The sequence below is a fragment of the Cucurbita moschata genome, unplaced genomic scaffold (assembly GCF_002738365.1).
Source record: "Cucurbita moschata cultivar Rifu unplaced genomic scaffold, Cmos_1.0 Cmo_Scf00002, whole genome shotgun sequence".
NCBI classification, from domain to species: domain Eukaryota; kingdom Viridiplantae; phylum Streptophyta; class Magnoliopsida; order Cucurbitales; family Cucurbitaceae; genus Cucurbita; species Cucurbita moschata.
The window spans coordinates 4,405,963-4,427,698 of record NW_019268518.1 but is presented as its reverse complement, the minus strand read 5'-3'; the positions used below and the strand labels follow the sequence as shown (position 1 = coordinate 4,427,698).

General features: G+C 36.3%; 4 protein-coding genes and 1 non-coding gene across 13 annotated transcripts; 2 read left to right on the top strand and 3 right to left on the bottom strand.

The window, feature by feature from the left end:
* Positions 1 to 553: 553 nt before the first annotated feature.
* Positions 554 to 5,098, top strand: LOC111458116 (chaperone protein dnaJ 10-like). Of its 5 annotated transcripts, none has more exons than XM_023100595.1 (11): positions 555 to 889; positions 1,018 to 1,077; positions 1,220 to 1,302; positions 1,454 to 1,607; positions 2,253 to 2,382; positions 2,645 to 2,803; positions 2,912 to 3,090; positions 3,307 to 3,387; positions 3,681 to 3,821; positions 4,407 to 4,510; positions 5,019 to 5,098. In XM_023100595.1, exons 1-10 carry the CDS (start codon positions 803 to 805, stop codon positions 4,485 to 4,487), a joined length of 1,155 nt encoding a protein of 384 aa, XP_022956363.1. In that variant the 5' UTR covers positions 555 to 802; the 3' UTR covers positions 4,488 to 4,510; positions 5,019 to 5,098. The 5 variants fall into 5 exon arrangements, with proteins under 5 accessions (XP_022956381.1, XP_022956363.1, XP_022956371.1 ...); XM_023100603.1 differs by lacking the exon at positions 5,019 to 5,098 and adding an exon at positions 4,813 to 4,882; XM_023100613.1 differs by lacking the exon at positions 5,019 to 5,098 and having other exon boundaries at positions 554 to 889; positions 3,307 to 3,405; positions 4,407 to 4,718.
* Positions 4,765 to 12,736, bottom strand: LOC111458148 (F-box protein SKP2A-like). Of its 4 annotated transcripts, XM_023100637.1 has the most exons (6): positions 12,443 to 12,736; positions 11,417 to 11,498; positions 7,722 to 8,010; positions 6,674 to 7,019; positions 6,459 to 6,600; positions 4,765 to 5,532 (listed from the first exon to the last, which is right to left on the bottom strand). In XM_023100637.1, the coding sequence occupies exons 3-6, from the start codon at positions 7,880 to 7,882 to the stop codon at positions 5,168 to 5,170; spliced, it is 1,014 nt and encodes a 337-aa protein (XP_022956405.1). In that variant the 5' UTR covers positions 7,883 to 8,010; positions 11,417 to 11,498; positions 12,443 to 12,736; the 3' UTR covers positions 4,765 to 5,167. The 4 variants fall into 4 exon arrangements, with proteins under 4 accessions (XP_022956405.1, XP_022956400.1, XP_022956415.1 ...); XM_023100632.1 differs by lacking the exons at positions 11,417 to 11,498; positions 12,443 to 12,736 and adding an exon at positions 8,683 to 8,796; XM_023100647.1 differs by lacking the exons at positions 11,417 to 11,498; positions 12,443 to 12,736 and adding an exon at positions 8,697 to 8,791.
* Positions 12,737 to 12,857: 121 nt separating this feature from the next.
* On the bottom strand, positions 12,858 to 18,510 carry LOC111458090 (probable serine/threonine-protein kinase PBL5). Of its 2 annotated transcripts, none has more exons than XM_023100580.1 (10): positions 17,813 to 18,507; positions 17,584 to 17,720; positions 16,216 to 16,313; positions 15,525 to 15,817; positions 14,769 to 15,221; positions 14,478 to 14,638; positions 13,940 to 14,013; positions 13,717 to 13,864; positions 13,276 to 13,425; positions 12,858 to 13,115 (listed from the first exon to the last, which is right to left on the bottom strand). In XM_023100580.1, the coding sequence occupies exons 1-10, from the start codon at positions 17,982 to 17,984 to the stop codon at positions 13,038 to 13,040; spliced, it is 1,764 nt and encodes a 587-aa protein (XP_022956348.1). In that variant the 5' UTR covers positions 17,985 to 18,507; the 3' UTR covers positions 12,858 to 13,037. The 2 variants fall into 2 exon arrangements, with proteins under 2 accessions (XP_022956348.1, XP_022956349.1); XM_023100581.1 differs by having other exon boundaries at positions 13,073 to 13,156; positions 13,240 to 13,425; positions 17,813 to 18,510.
* Positions 18,511 to 18,666: 156 nt separating this feature from the next.
* LOC111431418 lies at positions 18,667 to 18,767 on the top strand. Its single transcript, XR_002708487.1, has one exon. It is a non-coding gene; the product is annotated as a U6 spliceosomal RNA (small nuclear RNA).
* A 380-nt stretch (positions 18,768 to 19,147) lies between these two features.
* LOC111456079 (pentatricopeptide repeat-containing protein At1g43980, mitochondrial) lies at positions 19,148 to 21,461 on the bottom strand. The gene has a single exon (XM_023097820.1). It carries the CDS (start codon positions 21,228 to 21,230, stop codon positions 19,326 to 19,328), a length of 1,905 nt encoding a protein of 634 aa, XP_022953588.1. The 5' UTR covers positions 21,231 to 21,461; the 3' UTR covers positions 19,148 to 19,325.
* Positions 21,462 to 21,736: the final 275 nt, after the last annotated feature.

The following is a 21,736-nucleotide window of genomic DNA, read 5'->3' as shown; positions in this document are numbered from 1 at the left end:
AAGGTCCAACGAGACCGTATATATCTGCTAGCAGTGAACCTTTAAACTGTTATATTAAATTTATAATTTAACTGCTATTGAATACCGAACACTGTCACATGCTACGACAAGAACAAAATTTAATTTGAATAATTTTTAGTGAATCCTTTATATTGATGAGATTAATGATGAAAAAAAAAAACAAATCTATTTTTTGAAAATAAAATAATAAACTTGCACATAAATCATTAAAGCTGCCTGTTTTACAGCTCCATTGTCCTAATGAATCATTACGGCCGCCCATACGAGGCTGTAGGGGGACCCTCCTAAGTCAACCAATTATAAAATAAATATTCCCATTTCCAAGACTGCATCACAGTGGGCCAAGCCAAAAGCCCACTAAGAAAAGATAAAAGTAGCCCAGGCCCATAAAAAGAAGGCCCATATCTACGGCCCAAAGTAATAGCCGACATAGCAATACACGTGGCAATACGCAATAGGGCTACGAATCAGAAAGAGAAAGTTTGGCGCAGCGTCATAAGCAGTTTTCTCATGACAGTTGAAAAAAATACTGTTTTCTCCCGCGAAAAAGCAGTTTTTCTTTCATTAGTTTATTAGTGAAGAACTGGAAAGGCACGAGGAGAAGCTAGTGGGCGGTGGGGCGGGCGAGGCGCAGTGAAGCCCCTTCCCCCCTTCACGAATGGCCCTATCTCTCTCTCTCTCTCTTACTTTTCCCCCATTTTCTCTCCCTTCTCATCTTTTCTACTCCCTCTCTTGGAGGATCTTGCTCTGCTGCAGATCCGTGATCTAGGACTGGACGAAAATGGTGAACGATACTGAGTATTATGATGTTCTCGGTGTTCGTCCTTCTGCTTCCGAGGAGGAGATACGTAAGGCCTATTATCTCAAGGTCGGAGGTTTTTTGATTGATTTTGTTTGAAGAAATTTGAGTTTTGTTTCTGTTTAGTTTTGGAAATAGGTAGACTGAGAATGAATTGGATAATTGGTTTGGAGTTTGAGTTAATTGTTCTTGTATAGGCGAAACAAGTCCATCCGGATAAGAATTTGAATGATCCTCAAGCTGCTGATAGGTTTCAGGCAAGTGTACTAAACTGGTTTTTATCGTCTTCTTTACCTTCTGCTGTTTATGTTTTGCTTAATGTGGAGCTTTTTCCTAGCGGCCGGAATTTTGTATTGCGTTACTTTTTGTTATGTGAAATAGTTTGATTACTTTTCGTAGGTGCTTGGTGAAGCTTATCAAGTTTTGAGTGATGCAGTCCAAAGAGAGGCATATGATAGGAATGGGAAGCACGGTATTACTAGGTTAGATCTCTTGGTGGAGAGGCGTTAATTGATTTTGATTTTTCTCTCTGGACTGTGTTGTGCTGTTTTTCTTTTTCTTCTTATTTATTTAGTATTATTATTTGATGATTTGCTGTTTTTCTCTTGACATTATTTGATTTGTTATGTCCAGGGAATCCATGCTTGACCCTACTGCTGTCTTTGCACTTCTATTTGGAAGTGAATTATTTGAGGACTACATCGGACATTTAGCGGTAGCATCAATGGCTTCATCTGAATTAGAGAGCGAAACTGGTAATCCAGAGAGACTACATGATAAGTTGAAGGCAAGTATGCCTAATGGTGTTTACAAGTTACATAATATAGATTTTCTTTTTGTTGCGGGTGACAAATCAAAACCAGGTATTTTATCCACAAAGTTACAATTAGATTGACCTTGATAATATAGAATTGTTGTGCCTTCTCAACAAAAATTCAGATTGGCCAAGTTTTGCCTACCCTACCCAGATTATTAGCAACAAGCCAAGAGAACCTTAAATAGGAAGTTTTCCATTTCAAGGCATACAAATAACACTGAAGACACTTTTGTATCTAGTCAGATCAAGCTTTTGCTACAACAGTTTAGTTGGTAACCAATCCTTCTCAAAACAACTTTTATGTCCATAAGCAATCATTGATAAGAAGGAATTCTGTTCCTTCTTCCTTTTCTATTCCTTTTTGTGGTTAAAATTCTCAGGAACGTAATCTATCTTCATATTTGTTTCTCTCTCTTACACCTGTTTATCTCTTAAAATTTGAAAAGTTGCCAACCTCTTTGAGAAGCTGTGATTTTCGATTCCCGCAAAATTAGCTCATAACATCAGACCCTTCCATGCTCCAACAAGGATACATACTTACAGAATGTATCCTTTTGCTCAAGATTCACTCTCTAGACATCTCCACGTCCCTGATATACAACTTATCTAATGTAGGCTGTCCAGAAAGAAAGAGAAGAAAAACTTGCACGTGTGCTTGAGGGTTTTCTTAATCAATATGTTCAAGGTGACAAAGATGGATTCTTACGGCATGCTGAATCTGAAGCCAAAAGACTTTCAAATGCGGGTAAGGACAACTATGATTATGACATTGCAATTACTCTCTTCCTTTCCCGCCTTTTTCCTTCCAGATTTCATTAATTTCTAACTTTGACCTTTTCTTGTTGCGAGACTCGAATTCTTGTGTTTTTCTATGCAAGGATGTTATGTGCCTAGCCATGTGAAACGGCACCTTAATTAGTTTGGCATTTTCTTGAAAGCTTATTGATTCAGGTGCCTTCTTGTATTTATATTGATGATCCTCGTTTTTCCTCATTATGGACATGTAGCTTTTGGTGCTAGTATATTACACACTATAGGCTACATTTATTCAAGACAAGCAGCACAAGAGCTTGGGAAGAGAGCCATTTATCTTGGCGTGCCATTTGTGGCTGAATGGTTTCGCAACAAGGGACATTTTTGGAAGTCACAGATAACAGCTGCAAAAGGCAGGAAAATCTCAAGCTTACACTTCGTCCTCTGTTTCTCATCGATGATTGAGTATTCTGCTTTGATATTTTGCTACCTAATCAGATCATCAATTTATATGTATCCAGGTGCTTTCCAGTTGTTACAACTTCAAGATGATATTTCCCGGCAGTTTAAAATGGATGGTAGTGGCCCAGGAAATGATATTGAATCGCATATACGAGCGAATAAAGACACATTCCTGAATTCTTTGTGGAAGCTTAACGTAGTGGACATTGAACTGACTCTTGTAAATGTGTGCCAGATGGTGAGTTCTCTCTCTCTTGTTTTTTTAAGTGAATATTTGGGAACTTATCGAAGTATCCAGGGCAGTTAGGCGCACTTAGTAATGATGCATTTGTTTTTCCTAGGCAATTAAGACTTAGGAATAAGTATTTGATGAATTGATACTTTTATACTGAAAAAAGATATATTCTTATTAGGCACAGATAATGATTTTTTTGTGGTCCAATTCGTTCCCCAGGTCCTACGGGATAATACTGTTAAAAAGGAAGAACTAAAAGCCCGTGCTCTGGCAATGAAGATTCTTGGAAAGATATTCCAGGTTCAATATGAGATTAAGGTTTGAGACACGTTCACCACTTTTGTTACTTTTCCATCATTAAAGTTTTTCTTAGTTTTACTAAAATTTCATTTATACCCCACAAGTTCTAGCCTTTTCTATGTAAGGATCTAGTTGATGATGGCTTTTACTGGATATAATGGCTCCTCTGTGATGTCAAAGTCACACAGTATAAGATGCCGGCATATTTTGCATTTTCTGATGTATTTTGAAGAAGGGTGATAATGTTCAGTTTTTAACGCCTTGTCATAAAAACTACTTCTTGTCCTTATCAGCAGGAGAAGCATGCACAAAATGGTGGAACGTCAAGAAAGAAAAGTGCTGCTGCAGTAGATGACGATGGAACGAGTTCAGAGAGCAGCGATGATGAGGATCCCCAGAGACCACTATCATGTCGAACTCCTTTTCTTACTCAGGCAAGTAGATCAGCTCTTGTCTCCCTACTCAAAACCTAAACTATCATATTCTACATAATTCGTGTCTAATATATATATATTTTTTTAAATTCAAATAGGTTAACATATTGAATTTAAAATTAAAAGCTTCGAAGACCGTTAGACATTTTCAAAATTTAGAAACCTTTAGATACTCTTTAAAGTTTAGAAATTTCAGAATACTTAGAATTTCAAAACCTAAACTTGTAATTTAACCGTGAAATTATGTGCAAAATTTCAATTGATCTAATTGAACAGCAGTAACAATCAAAAGAAAAGAAGAAAAAAAAAGATAAAACAATTGTCTATTTTCCTTAGCTTAATACTAGAAAATGAAAACAAATTTGGAACTAGACGAGTCTTCACCATAGTTTTTAACTCGTTGCGGGGATGTAGTTTTGTTATCATTTCAGATTGGTTAAGACAATTCCTTGGACATACTCAGCACCTCACACTGTCTATGCAATCATTATAAACAGCTTACTTAGTATTTGCTTGATATTTTGCACTCTTTGGTGGAAAATAGATCATGGTTGAAGTTTCTATATCATTGTCCATGTCTTGCAGGGTATTGGTAGACTCTTCAGATGTCTCTGTAACCCAGCATTTGATGTGGAGGATGAAGAAATCGTGTATAAAAGCAAATGATGAATATATCCATCAGCAAGAAGGTTTTTATCTCTTATCTTTCAACAAGCACACAGCCTTTAATTGTATTGACAAATGTTGGGCTAAAATCAATGATCTTCCATTTTGTCACAAGTTGGCCACCATGTATAATCGACTTTACTCAATTCTGTTAATAGTTTTATATCCATGTCTACTATACATAATGTAAAGCTTTAACTTTCTAATCGAGGTTCCGCACACTGAACACAATGATTCAATATTTACTTTCATATGAAATGATATTGAAAATGAGGTATCAAATAAGCATGATGTATGATTTTGTTCTGAAAATAATCCTTTTCAGTTCCAACATTCACTAGAGAACAGGCCTCAAAATTTTATTTAGTCACTGCTTCCCTAACAGTAGCCTCGTGTCAAAAGGGCGAGTGTTTTTTGGATTTTCCAATTGTTGGGTGACCTGTTGCAGTTTTCTGTCCAAAAGTATACTTTTGAAATTTATATATTTCAAGGCATTTCCACAACTAGCCAAGCATGTCTCTAACAACGTAGGCTTGGCATAGAAATGTCCAACGGGGAAACAGATAGAACAAAGTCTTCATACGTTCCATCTCCCGTTCTTCAGAGGTACATGTACATAACCAAACAAAAAAGTGTTGTTTCGTGAATAACATTACTCTCTAAGCTTCTTCCAGTGTTCATCAATGAGCCGGATGATGAAAAGCAGCAGTGCGGTGAGCTTGGACTGCACAAGCACAATGCACAGACATCAAATTTAGACAGCCACTCATGATGAGAGAATGGCGACCCGAGCAGGTGTGAAGCGCTGGAAACGAATCACAAACTGCCTGGACGGCGGGGGGAGTAAGAGCTGTGCATTGACTAATGTTAAGTGTTCGAAGTCCATCGTGATCGTTCTTGCATTTCCCAGGTGCCCATTTTGTAGGCTTGTTCTTTATGCTATGGGCCAAAGAGTACATAGCTCTGTCTGTTATGTTCTGACAGTAGTAGAGGCCAAGGGACCTCAGATGAGGGCACATATTTGCCAAAGCAATCACACTATTATCTGCAGATGAGGCAAAACGATCAACATTATTCAGCTACATGTAATAGCCATTGTTTCCATTAGCCATAAAATAGTTCAACAACAGTTCGAGTGAAGAACAAAACAACCGCGTAATTTACACTCAAAAGAAGTTTCTGATGAGGCAGCTCATCTGATCACATAAACAGATCCAACTATGAAAAGCAACGGAGAGAAATGAAAAAGATATACAAAGGTATGAAAAAAGAGTCCAACAGACATCCAAATCCAAAAGAAGCAAAGAAGTCGTGATTTTGGTCAATCTATCAACTTCGTGAGCCTATTTGCTTGGCAATAACGGCTAACAATCTATAGCAGTTCAAGCACATCGCGCTAGCAGTTATTGTTTGCTTTGGCCCGTTACTTATCGTCGTCAGCCTCACGGTTTTAAAATGTGTCTACTAGAGAGAAGTTTTTACACTCTTTTAAGAAATGTTTCGTTCTCCTCTCCAACCGATGTGGGATCTCACAATCCACCCCCTTGGGGACTAGCATCCTCGCTGGCACACCACCAAGTGTCTGACTCTAATACCATTTGTAACAGTCAAAGCCCACCATTAGCAGATATTGTCCACTTTGGCCTGTTACGTATTACTGTCAGCATCACGGTTTTAAAACCCGTCTGTTAGGGAGAGGTTTCCACACCCTTATAAGAAATGCTTCAGTCTCCTCTCCAATAGATGTGGGATCTCACAAAATCAGAAGTAGAAGTAAGTGAAGGATATTCGAGGCTAACAATACTCCTCTTTGTAGGCCATGAAAAAGGAGCGATTCGACTAGTCGACATCTGTAATACACTAAAGCTTCAAATTTCATTGATAAAGCCTCCAGAAAGACATCATAAATCACACAGGTATTATACTCAACCAAACAAAAACCACCTCTGATCAGTTCATCCAGAGATGTACCTGTAATTAGGACACAGCCACACAAATCTAAGCTTCTGAGATCAGGACATCCATACGCCAAACTCATCACACCCACATCACTCACATTCTCACACCATCCTAGATTTACAGACTGCAAATGATTACAGTATTGTCCGATAACCTGCATGAAAAACGACGGGGATTACACCAATCAACTTCATAACCGCTATACGCGCTTAATCTGTACATTGTACCTGCAATGCAGTGTCCGATGTAGCCTTAACGCAGCCACAAAGATTAAGAACTTTTAGCTTTCTGCAGTAACTGGCTAGATAAGCCAATGCAGTGTCACTAAATGAAGTACAGCCACTAATATTAAGCTTTTTAAGATCACGGCAACCATGAGCCAGAGCATACAAGGAACGATCACTGAGCTTGAAACTTTTTCTCAGGTCGAGGACCTGCAGATCGCGGCAGTAACTAGCAATGGTATCAATAGCATCATCTGCAAGCTGGGGTTTATCTTGGCGCAAGATTAAAGTTTGCAGTTTTGCAAATTTAGGAACAAGGGATAGGACCAAGTTGTTCATGTTCTTGCACCTGAATAAGAAGTTGACACCAATAGGCAATTAGCCATCTGCCTTGCCAGGCATTCATCTTGATCAAACAAATTCACTAATAAAACACTTCTAACAAGTTCCAAGGTGATCACTAAGATATGTGTTATGATTAATGATGTGCTTGAGCTTATTAGGTGTTTCATCCCTTTTTCTTGCAAGATTTTGAAACACATAACTCATCACATCATCTATCTCCCTTCCAATCCCACCAATTCTTCGTCGAAACTCTTGCGATTACGCGAGGAAATACGTAATCTAAGAACTCATAGTTCATAAGTAAAGTACTAATAAAATCAGAAGAAACACACCAAATTCATCATATCATATGAAACTATAACAGAAGAAGAAAAATCAATATCAACCAGACACCCAACAAGTCAGAAGCCTGTAACGATACAAGATAATATGCTTATAGTCACATTAGAGGCTAAATGTAACCGTTGGGTTTTCCCTTTCTGGCTTCCCCTCAAGACTTTAAAACGTGCGCTAGTGAAAGGTTTCCACACCCTTTATAAGGGTGTTTTGTTCTCCTCCCCAACCCTTTATAAGGGTGGTTCGTTCTCCTCCCCAACCCTTTATAAGGGTGTTTCATTCTCCTCCCCAACCAACGTGGGATATCACACTAAACGATAAAAGATTCAAAAGAAATAGAAAGGCATTCAAGGCAGATAAGAACAAGTACCATGAGAGAGAGAGATGGAGGAGTCCAAAGCAAATAGCGTCCCTCCATCCACGACACACGCCTGAAGCCACAATAACAGTTCGATCATCAACAAGAGATATAATTTGCAAGAGGAGCTCCATAGGAATGTCCTTCCATCCGGCTAGCACCCCACCGTCCATATTATAACTCCTTTAGCACCAAAGTCGATTCATTACTCTCTCAAACCACATCTTCACGTCCTCTGTCCTCAAAATGTCTTTACCAACCATTTCACTCAAAATTCCCACAATTTTCTCGCTTCTGCCGCCTGAGAGAAAGAAAGGCAAGATTATAACTCAGAACACAATAACCAGTAGAAGACATGCAAAAACCAGGTTTCTTTGTATATGCAACCAACATAAAGGGCCAAGGCTGGTGCAGCCATGATCCCCAACTTCTTTCAAAGTTCAAAGAAAAATCAGAAAACAGAGCGACCCAGTTCAAGAAATTACAGTTTCTGCTGCCCAATGGTTGAAAACAAACTAAAACCCACAAAATTTACACAGAAAACAGAGCGACCCAGTTCAAGAAATTACAGTTTCTACTGCCCAATGGTTGAAAACAAACGAAAACCCACAAAATTTACACAGAAAACAGAGCGACCCAGTTCAAGAAATTACAGTTTCTGCTGCCCAATGGTCGAAAACAAACGAAGACCCACAAAATATACACAGAAAACAGAGCGACCCAGTTCATGAAATTACAGTTTCTGCTGCCCAATGTTTGAAAACAAACGAAAACCCACAAAATTTACACAGAAAACCTCGATTATCAAAAGGGAAACAACAACACGAAATAAAAAGAAGACGGCGATGAAAAAAGGCAATCACAAGTACTAGAAATTTTAAAGAAAAAAACGCCCAAGTGTCCAGTGATCAAGCCTTCAACACCCGGTATGTGTTATCTTACGATCAATCAAAAGATTACAAGCTAGTAGTACCTCAGACCGCTTGCCTTATGAATAAACGAAATTCGTCCAAACCAAAGGTTGCCTATAAAAGACACGAACGGGAGAGAGAAAGAGACAGAAGTGTTGGGGCTTGGAAGAGGGAGAGGGAAGATGAAGGGAGAAAAATCACGCCCGGTGGCAACAACGAGCAGTGCAAATTGCGCCACGTGGAAAGCATGATACGTGCGTGTGGAAATGGATTTTGGATTTTTGAGCCGGGCCCACTTCTTTTTGTGTAGGGACTATAAAAGGGTCCATAATTGAACTAAAAAAACACTAAAAATCCAATTTTATTTTATTTTATATAATTTAATAAAAATATATAATTTTATTTATATATTCGGGAAACAAAGTCTGCGGCTTGTGGAGATGATTCTGCGCGCTTAAAACAGAAGCCGCAGCCGCAGCCGCAGCCGAAAGCAATTCTTTTTCTATTTTTCTAAAATACCTTTTTCCCTTTAATAATAATAATAATAAAAAAGAATATTATTCCAAAATTCCTTAAGAACTAAGACCGGTGAACATTTTTTTTAAATAAAATCAATAACTATAAATAAACATTTAATTTATAAATTTCAAAGACAAAAACCAGAAGCAACAAAATTACTGTTCCTTTTTTTTTTTTTTAATTGTGTGGTTTAAATAAAACGTGATCCTATAAAAGGATTTTATATTAATTTTATTTTTCAACTTTTTTTAAAAAAAACATGGATCATTACCAAAATACCCTTGATAAAAGGAGATAAATATGTAATATAATATTATTATCATATTTTATAAATCCAAACTTTTTCTTTACACAATCGAATAAAATGACTAATCTAAAGCATCAATAGTCTGTTTCGAGACCCATTCTCAATATTTTATTTTTAATTGAACATGTTTTTTTTTTCTTTTTTTTCTTTTTTTAAATGGTGGTTAGTTAAATATCAAATCAGATATTTAATTTTTTTATTTTTAAAAAATATAATAATTGATAATCACTATGAAAATAGTTTCTTAATTTTGAAAGGCCAAACAGGATTATGATAAAAACTTTGAGCAAGAAAATAAAATTTAAAAGAATTAACTATTTATATATAATTATTAATGTTAAATTTAAAAATATAATATATATATATATATATATATATATTCTTACGGAATTGCAATATTGTCACGACCCATTAAAAAACACAAAAAGAAAAGGACTAGAAACATGAAGAATTTTCGATATTAAGCTCACCAAAAGTTCAGACTTGGGACCTCTTAGTGAACATGGCCTTCCGAGCCTTTGTCAATGGTAAACATACATTTTGAAACCTCAAATAGTGAACATGGCCTTCCGAGCCTTTGTCAATGGTAAACATACATTTTGAAACCTCAAATAGTGAACATGGCCTTCCGAGCCTTTGTCAATGGTAAACATACATTTTGAAACCTCAAAATGGCTAAAGAAGTAAAATAATATTTCATAGCTATCATTTTCACTTTTGGGTATATGTTCTATATACATAAAAAAAAAAAAAAAAAAATGTTCCATTGCTATTAGTGTTTGGTAGGAAAGTTAACCAAATTTTAGGAGAACTATATAGTTGTTCGAGTTTCTTATATTAATTATTTTGTAGTTATCATTATCACCAATGAAATAGTAGAGGACATTCATTGTCAACAATGAAATAGTAAAAGACATTTAAACCTGTTGATGCTTAAAAAGCAGAACCATTCTATCATAGGTAAAGAGATGCCTACTTAAATGTCGTGGTGTTGTAAGCTTTATCGTCCTATGAAAATTCCAAATTGGGCAAAATATTTAGATTACTGAGGTGGGAATCTCAGGCATCTTTCTATTTCAGCCTTTCATTTCATTCAATTGATGCTTTTAGACATCAACTTCATTTTGGATTAGGAGGACATCCCATCATATCCTTCTCTAACACATAACCTATTGTTAGGAGTTTGCTGCTTAGCTTACTCATGATTATGTATAATCATGGTAAAAAAACATATATAATAAAAACAACTATAATCAAAGACTATATCTAGTAATGTTATATATAGTAAACCGATATATATATATATATATTATATCTGGCTACTTTTGAAAATGTATTTTCTACATTGTCTATACTTACTGTTCATGATCTGAGTCATCCATATAAACCACTAGCTAATATTCTTGCATTTTTTCTCTTTAGACTCCATTTTCTGTCAATATTCCTCTTTGTATTTTCTCTCTAGTCAATATTACTTCTTACATTTTCTCTTCCGGTTCTTTTTATGCCGTCCTAACACATATTTCTTTTGATATTGTCTGTATCTTCATGAATGATTGAATTCTGCACTCATTTTAGTCTCTGTTCATTATCTTATTTCCATCTCAGGTTCCATGATTGATGTTTTGAAATTATTTGGGTTTGTTTCTTTCTATCTCTCTTTTGGCTATGTTTTTTGTAGAAAATTATTGAGTAGGTTATGGCTTTTAGGTCTCTAAGGTCTAAGGCAACAGTAAATTCAATTCAATAAAAAAATATATGTGATCGTATAATTAGGGGAGACACGCAAATCATTATGCCTCAAAGATCTGACTGGACTAGTCACCTACCTGAAGTTTGTTTGTTATTTAGATAAGACTTCCTAATCAGAGATGCTTCAATTTCACACGCAAATCCATTACTCATAATCAGAATATCAACCATTTTCATGCTACTCTCCTTTCTTCCAAAATATAAACCATTCTGTTTACCTGTAAAGGTTGGATTTGCTGAAGTTACGATCTGCAGGTTGATTTGATTTTGTTTTTTCACCTCAACTCATCATTTTGGATCCTGAAATTGGCAGCAACAAACAGAAAGAATGATAAGAAAACTCAGGTTGCAAGTGCATTTGACGAAAAAGATGAGCAAAATGAATATGCATTTTCTGTACTTTTTGAAGGAAACATCAATGAGTTCTACAAAATCCTTCAATATAGTATTACAGTAATTCTTGAATGAACAAACACAGATTACATGAAACAGAACAGATCCTTTGTTGGAAGAGAGTCCCACGTTGGATAATTAAGGGAATGATCATGGATTTATAAGTAAGGAATACATCTCCATTGGTACGAGACCAACTCAAAGTGAACAACATCATATTATTATGGAGAGTCGTGATTCCTAAAAGACAGGTGTGATAAAATTGGAGGCAAAGAAGCCAGAAGCAATAAAAACAGAGAAGTGTCGAACCAATCAACATTCTACACGAGACAGAAAACAGATTATAAAGTTGAAGCACAAACAATTGCACTGAAGGATGTAATAAGAAGAAAGGCCATAGGCGGCCTCACTGGTAAAATGTTCAGCATGTAGACATGCTATTATACAGCAGGTTGATACTCAAAAACCAAGAGAGAATGAAATAGTCCATGGTGTTCTGTTTCCATCTTTAACAGGTAAATGAGCAGCCTCATAGATTAGCCACATTACTGGAAACTTAAAAGTGAAGTGTGCAATCAAATTATAACAAGAGCTGAAATAATAGAATCCAACTTGATGTAAAAGGAAAACTAGCTATTCCAACTGAGGGAAGAGCTCATGACAAGCCAGGGATTTTTTCTTTGGGGACAAATTTGCTATGCATTCCTATCATCGTCTATAAACAACTAGAACAGTCTATTGTACCTTATGAATAAATAATACAATCATATTGATACAGACAAATCGAAAGTCTGCTAAGCTAAGCAAATGGGTATCAGTTACAAGAACTGTTAAGTTAAAAAGAGTAAAACCTAGAAAAATGAGAGAAGCCGTCCTCTCAAATGCCAAAACTACTTGCAATGCAGAATTGTTCTTCAAAGCATTATCTTCAAGTGATCACAACACAGATCTCCTCTGCTCACCAAGCTTGGTCAGTCTAACGAGAACAAGAGCTGCAAATCAAGATCTCAGGCGAACCACAATTAGATTAAGTTTTTTTATGCAAAATATTTTAGATTCATTAATATCTTTTACACGTAAATTGCCATCTTGATTTATAGATTATTATAGGTTAGTCTTAGTAGCTTTGTTAATCAATTTCTTAAGATATGTTTTTTTGGATTGTTTTTCTATTTTATTTTTTGTTTTGTTCTTATTCATCTTTTTATTTCTTTCTATAAATAAAATTTGGTGATTGTATTCATGGTAACTAAGTAAACTAGAATGTGTAAAGTCCTCTGAAATTAATGGATAGAAAGGAATGAAAAACCATAAAGACTGCAACTGTATAAAAACGCATGTTTTCCCAGCTACAATCTTCCTTCTAAAGCAACAAAACTAGTTATAATACAAGAAAAAGCATGTGAGAAGTGAAATGCTAAAAACAAAAAACCAGTAGTTGTTCATTTATCTGTTATAACGAGGTATTAGCTTCTCCCCCAGATAGTGAAAATGATCATTTTCTCCTTCAAGAAGGCGCACAACCTGGTAAAATATCAGCGAGCAATGTGGTTAACACGTAAAACAATAGAAGACAATTATGAACACCACCAGAATGATGAGAGGCAACATCAAGGATTTATTAAACAATAATGTTGACTGAAGTTATTAAGATAAGCTTAAGATACCATGAAAGACAAATTACCTCTCCCATTGATGGACGATTCTCGGGGTTTATCCGCACGCATAAGTATGCAGTTCGGGCCATGAGGTATAATTCATACGTGTCATATGTATTTGCAACTCGAGAATCAATCAGTTCATGTAATGCTAAGTTTTCAATTAATGGTTCAGCCTGAAAATCAAGAGGAAGAGTGAGTTGATGAAGGTTTTAAGACGTGTAGAACATTGTCATTCATGACCATAATCTTATGCCCCTAATAATATTTATAATGGTTGGAGCAACAAGCTTCTACTTTTTGTTCCACACAAAATGTCCTATATACTAATATAGAAATTATCCTTACAAATACAAAGGGTCTTCTCCCTCTCTCCCCAATGTGAGACTATGTTAATATCCCATTATAACCTCCTTGATGTAACATAAAAATTAACAACTGACAAATCCTTAAAACAGATTACTCACCCACTCTCGCAGAGATCGTCCTTGTATATCATCCATCGCGTCGAACACCTTGCGTCCAGATATTAATTGTAGCAACACAATTCCAAATGCATATACATCCGTTCTTACTGAAAGAATACCATTTTCTGCATATTCCGGTGCAACATATCTACATATTACAAATAAATAATTAGCAACACCAGAAATAAAATGAAAAGGTCAACTATTGAACATAAGTGCCGACCCAAATGTGCCGAGTATGCTTGAATGCGAAGTATCATCTTTTGTCTTCCATTTGGCCAAACCAAAATCACCTAACTGAGTTGACAACAAAAAGAAAGAAAAAATGCTGTTCAGTTTAACTGCAATGATCTCCACAAAAAATCCCTCCCCTCCCATGTCTTGCAAGGGGTGCAGCTATAGTGCTTGATGCTATTTCTCTGAAATTAAGGTTTTAACTGTTTAACCTTGAACTGTTTGTTTCTTGCCCAAAGACATCAGGAAAAGTGAACTTTGTCTGACTAGGAATTTCAATTTCATTGGATGACTAGGTTTCTATCTCAACATACAAAAAGAAAATGCTATCACCGAAGTTCTATCTAAAAGAATGTCAAAGACAAAGGGACTACATTGCAAGGTGAACAAAGTAGAATACGAGCCTGATGAGCAAAACTACACCACATTCTTTCTAGGAAGCTGGAATAATTTAACATCTATGGTTTGATGGCCGAGTCTTGAAAGGCCAATATGGTAAGACAAAAAAAATGAGAATAATTATTTACCATAGGAACATAATCATGTGTGAGCAATATGTTGCTCGGACGGACATCTCTATGTATTACAGGACCTCCACGACATTCTTCATGCAGAAAACGCAGTCCCTTGGCAATCCCAACGGCAATGCCATATCTTTGATGTAGTTCAAGAACAGTTGTTTTCTTACCTATTTAATTACCGAAAAAACGGTTATTGAAGGGATAAACAGAATGTGGACTAGAGTCAATCCCATTGAAAAGAAGCTAAGCAAAGATCAAAAGAAGATGAGTTGGATCAGTGAGATTCAAGCTACTCACCAAATAAGTGAAAATCAAGAGACCTGTTGCAAATATATTCGTACACCAGAACGTTTATGTTTTCCTTGCAACTAAACCCCAACAGCATCACTATGTTCTTGTGACGAGCAAAACTCAAAACTTGTATCTCAGAATGAAACTCTACAAATCCTTGTGTACTTTCTTCTTTTCGCACTTTTGCAGCAATGAGTTGTCCATTTTTTAGTTCACCCTTAAAAACATGACCATAACCACCCTCTCCTAACAAGTTTCCTGCTGAGAAATCGGCAGTTGCTAGCTGTATGTCAGAATAACTAAATCTCATTGTATCCTTCAAATATAACTCCGACCTCGTTCCACAAACAGAACATAGAATTGGTGCTTCTAAAGATTTCTGTTGAAAGACGTCCTTAGTTGGAAGTATAACAATCTGAGAAGCAGTTGCATAAATATTCTGTTCTCTGGAATCTGTACCTATAAGACAATATCAATTTTTTTATTGTAACCAAGGACCTGAAATTTAGATATTAGGAAACAAGATCAAGGAATATTTTTTTGAAACAATTTTGTTTTCATAGGCTTCACGAATTGGCATTGCCGAATCCAGCAAGTTCAACCAATGACAAAGAGAATGCCGTAGGTTCGATAGAGACTAGAAAACCACTCTATTCATGCAACTAACATCAAGTTCATCCATTTTTGGCTTTAATTTCCATGCCGAGGAAGTGAATCGTGAACTCCCAAGACCAAAATCTGAGGATGATATAAGAAACTTACCTATTTTTTCTTGCCGAGAAGATGACTCAGGATCCGATGCATGCTCCCTAGACATGCTACTAGATGAACTGGTCCAGTTGCTCTGTGCAGATGAGCTATCCAGAGAACTACTTTGGAATGAGAAGCTTTTGATGGAGATAACAGTCTGCTCACTATCCCGTAATTTATGTTCTAATTTATCTGCCCCAGTTGTAGCCTTATTTCTCAAAACTCTCACAGACAAGTTATCTTGGATTACAGCAACCTTGCAAGATAAATGTCTAAGGTAAAAGCTCTCATCCCGTCGAAGATGCCTGTTAAAGTTTTCAAGTCATTAATTACCATACAAACCGAAACAGAAATTCAGAAACTTGAAGAAGGCACTCGAGGAAATGATAAAGAATACTTTCTCAGAAGATCTTCTTTTATTTTTCCAAGATGTTTCATATAAATTTATAAAGTTTATGGATGTAATGGACATCAATTTCACATATCATATGAACAAAGAGTATCTCAAGAAAAAAATGATAATAAAAAACATAGCATGACTATTAAGCCGGTTTGATCACATCTTTCAAAGAAACTAAAAAAGATAAAACTATCATGGGTGTAGAAGCAATGGAGTTAATAAATAAGAAAACATGTAGTAGAAATGGACATCATTTATAAAACAGAACGCTATCTAAATATGAAAACAGATAAACTGCCAAACCTGTCAAGTATAACCCAGCTCGCGCTGAAGACCATAATTTCTTGGAGAATAACATTCTTAATGGGGAAACCAGCTGTAATTCTAACTTCAATACTGACCTGTATATTAATACACCATCAATCAATAGGAATGGGTATATACAATCTACCTAAGAACTGCACACACTCGTGCTACTAAAAAATGCTACAGTTTAGTCTATGTTAAGAAAACCAAATGTTGAAGCAACTCAACAGCAGTTCTTTGCATTTCTCTTAGAGCTTTTCTCCTTGTTTCTTTTTTGTGCTTAGCAATTCTTTTACTTAATGTATCTGAACTTGTTGATCGTAGATAGAGTCCGACCAATGTTAGGACTAGAAAAGAATAGATGTCTCAACTACTCAGTTACGTTCATAATAGATGTTTGAACTACTTCATTACGTTCATAATAGATGTCTGAACTACTCAGTTACATTCATAATAGATGTCTAAACTACTTAATTACGTTCATAATAGATATATGAACTACTCAGTTACGTTTATAATAGATGTCTCAACTGCTCATAATAGATGTCTCAACTACTCAATTACGTTTATATTGATACGAGAGTTTCTATGAATTTTGGTATCACAGTGAAACCATTTTTCCTATGGTAAAACCGGTAAGAACTTGCGTACTTATGATACAATTATCCATGAAATAAATAAATAATTGAAAGAAAAAAAGATCCGATGAGGAAAAGCTAATAAGAAAATTAGAAATTAATAAATAATTTTTTTTTCTTCATTTGACCGTTTTTGGCCCATTTGGGTTGAGAATTACTTGGTGGTGGGTATAATTGTTAAGTAGCTGTATTTTAATTCTTGTCCCTATGTATGGGAATTAAATATTTGTGTTTATTTTACCAGCTTGGTTCATTAACATTTATCCCTATAATTGAATATATTAATGCTTTAAATTATTTCATTTCAATCATTAATAAAAATTAATGATCTCAAGAACAATAATCAAAAGTAATATTATTTAATATATTATTACACTAAATATGTTATTAATCAGTTGAAAACAAATCATGTAATAAAGTAATAATAAATAAATATTAATATTAAACCCTTAAGGTAATAATTAAAATTTAATAATCTACAGAATATTTCAAATTTATTAAAACTTCTATATTAATAATTAATTAATTGTTAATTAATTTAAATTAAAAGTTAAAGGTATATCAGATTGTTTTTAATTATTGTGTTTTATCAGTTAAATCAGTATTAGCAACTTTTAGACAAAACTTGTAACGTAAGGTAACTATTAGTTTAAAACTTGAGACTCAAGAAACATGTAATTCTTGATAAAAAAATGGAGGATGATGAGGAGTTAGAGCAAAGCATTACCCCTCCTTCTTCACACATGTCTGCACTTTGCTGAAGCATGGCGATGTACGCATCAGCTTTCTTGGAAACCTCATCCTCCATTGCTCGAAGGCTGGTTCCAGCGAACGATTCAGAGCAGGCTATCAATTGGTATCCCACTGTCGCAATCAATCGCACACAAATGCAGTAAAGATCAGAACAAAGCTAAGAAGAAACAATAACTACTTCAAATCCAGATGAAGAAACTTACTCGGATGAGGCACTCTATGAAGGATTCCAAGCACAATGAGCGTATCGCCTCCGCGAAGAATGTCGCCTCGCATCCACAAGTTCCTAAGCGTCATCTGAAGCTCATGTTCAGTGCGATCCTTGGTAGCATCATAAGCAATGATAATACGAGACGAAGTAGGAGAGATCTCCATATACGCGATTCGAGAAAATCGATAAGAAGGAGAACTAGGTTGCAATGGAAACCCCTGGTTCGTTCCTTATATCCGTGAGAAAGAGAGAGGGATTTGAGATCAAAACTGCTGCCGTAGTGAAGGACAGATCTGTAGTATGACGGGGATTTCTGCCCAATGATCAGAAGCATCAAAAATTGTTGATAACTTGGGGCTTTCGTTCTCATACTGGTACTGGAGGCGATTAACATAATAATTCGTGAAATTGTAGGAAGATATGCTTGAGGATATTCGTGAAATTGTCGGCGTCCAAAGAGAAGATCGCGAGGAATTTCAGAAATTGAATTGAGCTGGATGCTAGAGGCCATTCAGACGCTTCTAAAACTTCCAAATTCTTCTATGTTTCTTCGCTCATTATTTAACCCGCCTCCGTAGTCCGTCGCTTTCGCCAATCGCTGTTCATTCCTTCTTCTTCGCTTATTTGCAGGAATGATTTTTAAATTATTTTTCTGTTTCTTCGCTGGGAATAAACTTTGATTCCTTAATCTGAATTTTTATGATTTGTTTATTGGGTTTTTTATCTGAATTATTACATTATGTTAACACAAATTTTAATGATATTGTGTTAAGAATAGGCGTATAGCCAAATAATCTTTGTAATTATCAATTTTTTTTAGAGTAGATTCAAGTAAATGGGTTTGTATGTTCTTCGAGGACACGATAAAAATTGGAACGATAGAGAAATGATTAGCATGACCCCGTGCAAAGATGACATACGCAAATCAGGAAATTGTATCAAAGTCAAACACGGGGCGGTGTGCTAGCGAGGACGTTGAGCCCAATGGATTGTGAGATCCCATGTCGGTATGAGAGGGAGAACCAAACATTTTTTTTATAAGAGTGTAGAAACCTCTTATAATTGTGAGGTTGACGACGCATTTTAAAACTGTGAGGCTGACGACGATACGTAACGGGCCAAAGCGGACAATATCTGCTAGTAGTGGGCTTGGGCTGTTACATATGATATCAGAGCCAGACACCAAACGATGTGCCAGCTAAAACGCTGGTCCCCAAAGAGGTGGATCATGAGATCCCATCGGTTGGAGAAATGAACGAAAGGTATTGAAAATTTTTATGAAAATCGTTTATTTGCTTCTCTTCCATGGAAATAGTTTATTTTTTAACATAAATGATGAAATTGTATTTAAAAGGTAAACTTTAGATATGGAGACATACATTTACACATCTTAGACAGCTAACCAAATTTGTAACATTGAGATAAACAAATCCTCTAGGCTCTATCATTTCTATGTTTATAATTCAGATCATCAATATCACAAACCATTTCCAATGAATCGTTCGTTAAACATACTGTTCGTGTTCATTCCCATATTCCACCTCCCAAACAATCAGCTCCAACGCAGAAATGAAACTTTCTCCCCCCAGATGCTGCAACCGGTCATCCTGGAAAGCATACACATGATCTTTGATCACAACCCAGCTGCAAGCCTTCACCTTCTGTGCAGCTATATTCTCCATGGCCTTACTGACACGAACAGTGCTTTCCCATCGGCCTCTCGCTGCATATACTCGAGCCAGCACCGAATACGGTAAGGATGATTGAGGTTCCAGCTTCATCACCCTCTCCGCAACTCTTTCAATGGTGTTCATGTCTCCATGAATAGCACAGGCATCTAGTAGTGATATCCAAAACGTAGAAGTAGGTTGGCACGATGTTGTTTCGATGATATTAACTGCTTCTTTGAATTTACCAGCCCGACTCAGTAAGTCCACCACACAAGTATAATGCTCATTCGTCGGTACGACCCCGTGTTTGTTTTCCATTGTAGAGAAGATGTTTAGCCCCTCATCAACAAAACCAGCATGGCTGCAAGCTAATAAGACTCCAGCTAGTGTTATCCTATCTGCCACTACACCTTCCCTAACCAAATTTTCAAGTGTGCCTAAGGCCTCAAAGTATTTACCATTGTTAACCAGACCCATAATCATAGTGTTCCAAGATATTAAATCTCTCGAAGGCATATCCGTGAAGACTTTCATGGCGTTATCAATTAACCCAACTTTAGCATACATTTCGACGAGCGAACTAGTGACGACGGTATCAGACTCAAAACCCAACTTAAGAACCAAATTATGAATTTGACTACCTAAGTCCAGAGGTGTGAAGACTGAAATGGAGCTCAGGACACTGCTGAGTGTAATCCCTGTTGGCCTGAGGTTCTCCCTTAAGGCATACACAAAAAGCCACATGGAATCCCTCCAATGACCATGCCATGCCAAGCTTGAGATCATGGCATCACAAAGAGCTTGATCCCATTGATTGGCTTCTTCAAAAAGCTGCATTGCATCCCTCAAGCTGTTGCATTTGGAAAACAAGTCAATAGCAGCACTAAGTATAATGCTGTTAGAAGTAAATCCCATCTTGAAACAGAAAGCAAGAAATTGCTTACCCAGTTCCAATTCTTGGAGGAAAGAACATAAACTTATCATTATTGATACAGTGAACTGATCAGGAGAGTGCCCAGTGGCTCTCATAAGAAAGAACTGATTTAGTGCCAATACGCTAAAGCCTGATCTGTGGCAGCCCAAAATCAAAGAGTTCCAAGAGATAACATCCACCTTTTCCATACTATAAAACATGACAAACATATAATCAACAAGGCCAAATTTTCCATACATATCAATCAATGAATTCCCAAGAACCACATTTGACACATCAACACCACTTCGAATCATACTGCCATGAATTTGCTTGCCATGACTAGGACACGACATAACCGAAAGCAAAATTGAAAACGTATATTCACTTGGTCTAAAACCAGCATCTTGCATCTCCAGAAACACATCCATAGCCTTATTAGCAAACCCAGAAGAAACGCAGCCAGACATCATGCAATTCCAAGAAACAATGTCCCTCTCAGGCATTTCATCGAACAGATTGCGTGCACCATTGACATAACCAAATCTAAACAACCCCTTCAAGCATATGTTCCAAGATACAATATTCTTCTCTTTGATATCACCAAATACTCTAAAAAAATCATGGACGGGACCAAATAACACGTATAGCTGAAGACAGCGATTACCCAGAAAAGTATTGTTGTTGAGGCCAAGCTTTAGCAATTGAGCGTGGATTGTTTTCGCAATATGAACAGATCTAGACGCTAAACACTGGTCAATCAGATAGGAGTAATGAGAAAACGAAGCTCTGTGCGCACCACGAAGATTCTTTAGCAGGAAGTGCATATAAGTACGGTTGCCGCTATGAAGAACGGAACTTGGATTCGAGCAATAGTAGTATCAGGTGTGTCTTGGTTGGTGCTGGTTCAGTTGCTGCTGCTTCTTCTTCTTCTTCCATCATGATTTGAAGTGAGATTTATATCAATTTGAATGAAAGAAACCAATTTCCCCCCAAATGCAACCCTTCGTTCAACGAGAAAAGCCTAGACCCGAGTTTTGTGGAACTACAATACCATCGCATAAATCAATCTACGATCTGGGCTCGAATTTTGCTTTTTAGATATATATATATACCAATAATCAGTACAAGTTATTTAAGTATATTTTATTCTCACTCATAAAGCACGTTTAACCATAAAGTTCATATGATTGAGTTACCGGAAAAAAAATGCACCTTGTTGGTATAGATAATAACTTTCATTTTCTTGCCGTTTTTCTTACTCATCTTATATTCAGGACTGTTCTCATTCAAATCACATCGATTAGAGAGAAGAACGAGTGTCAGCGAAGAC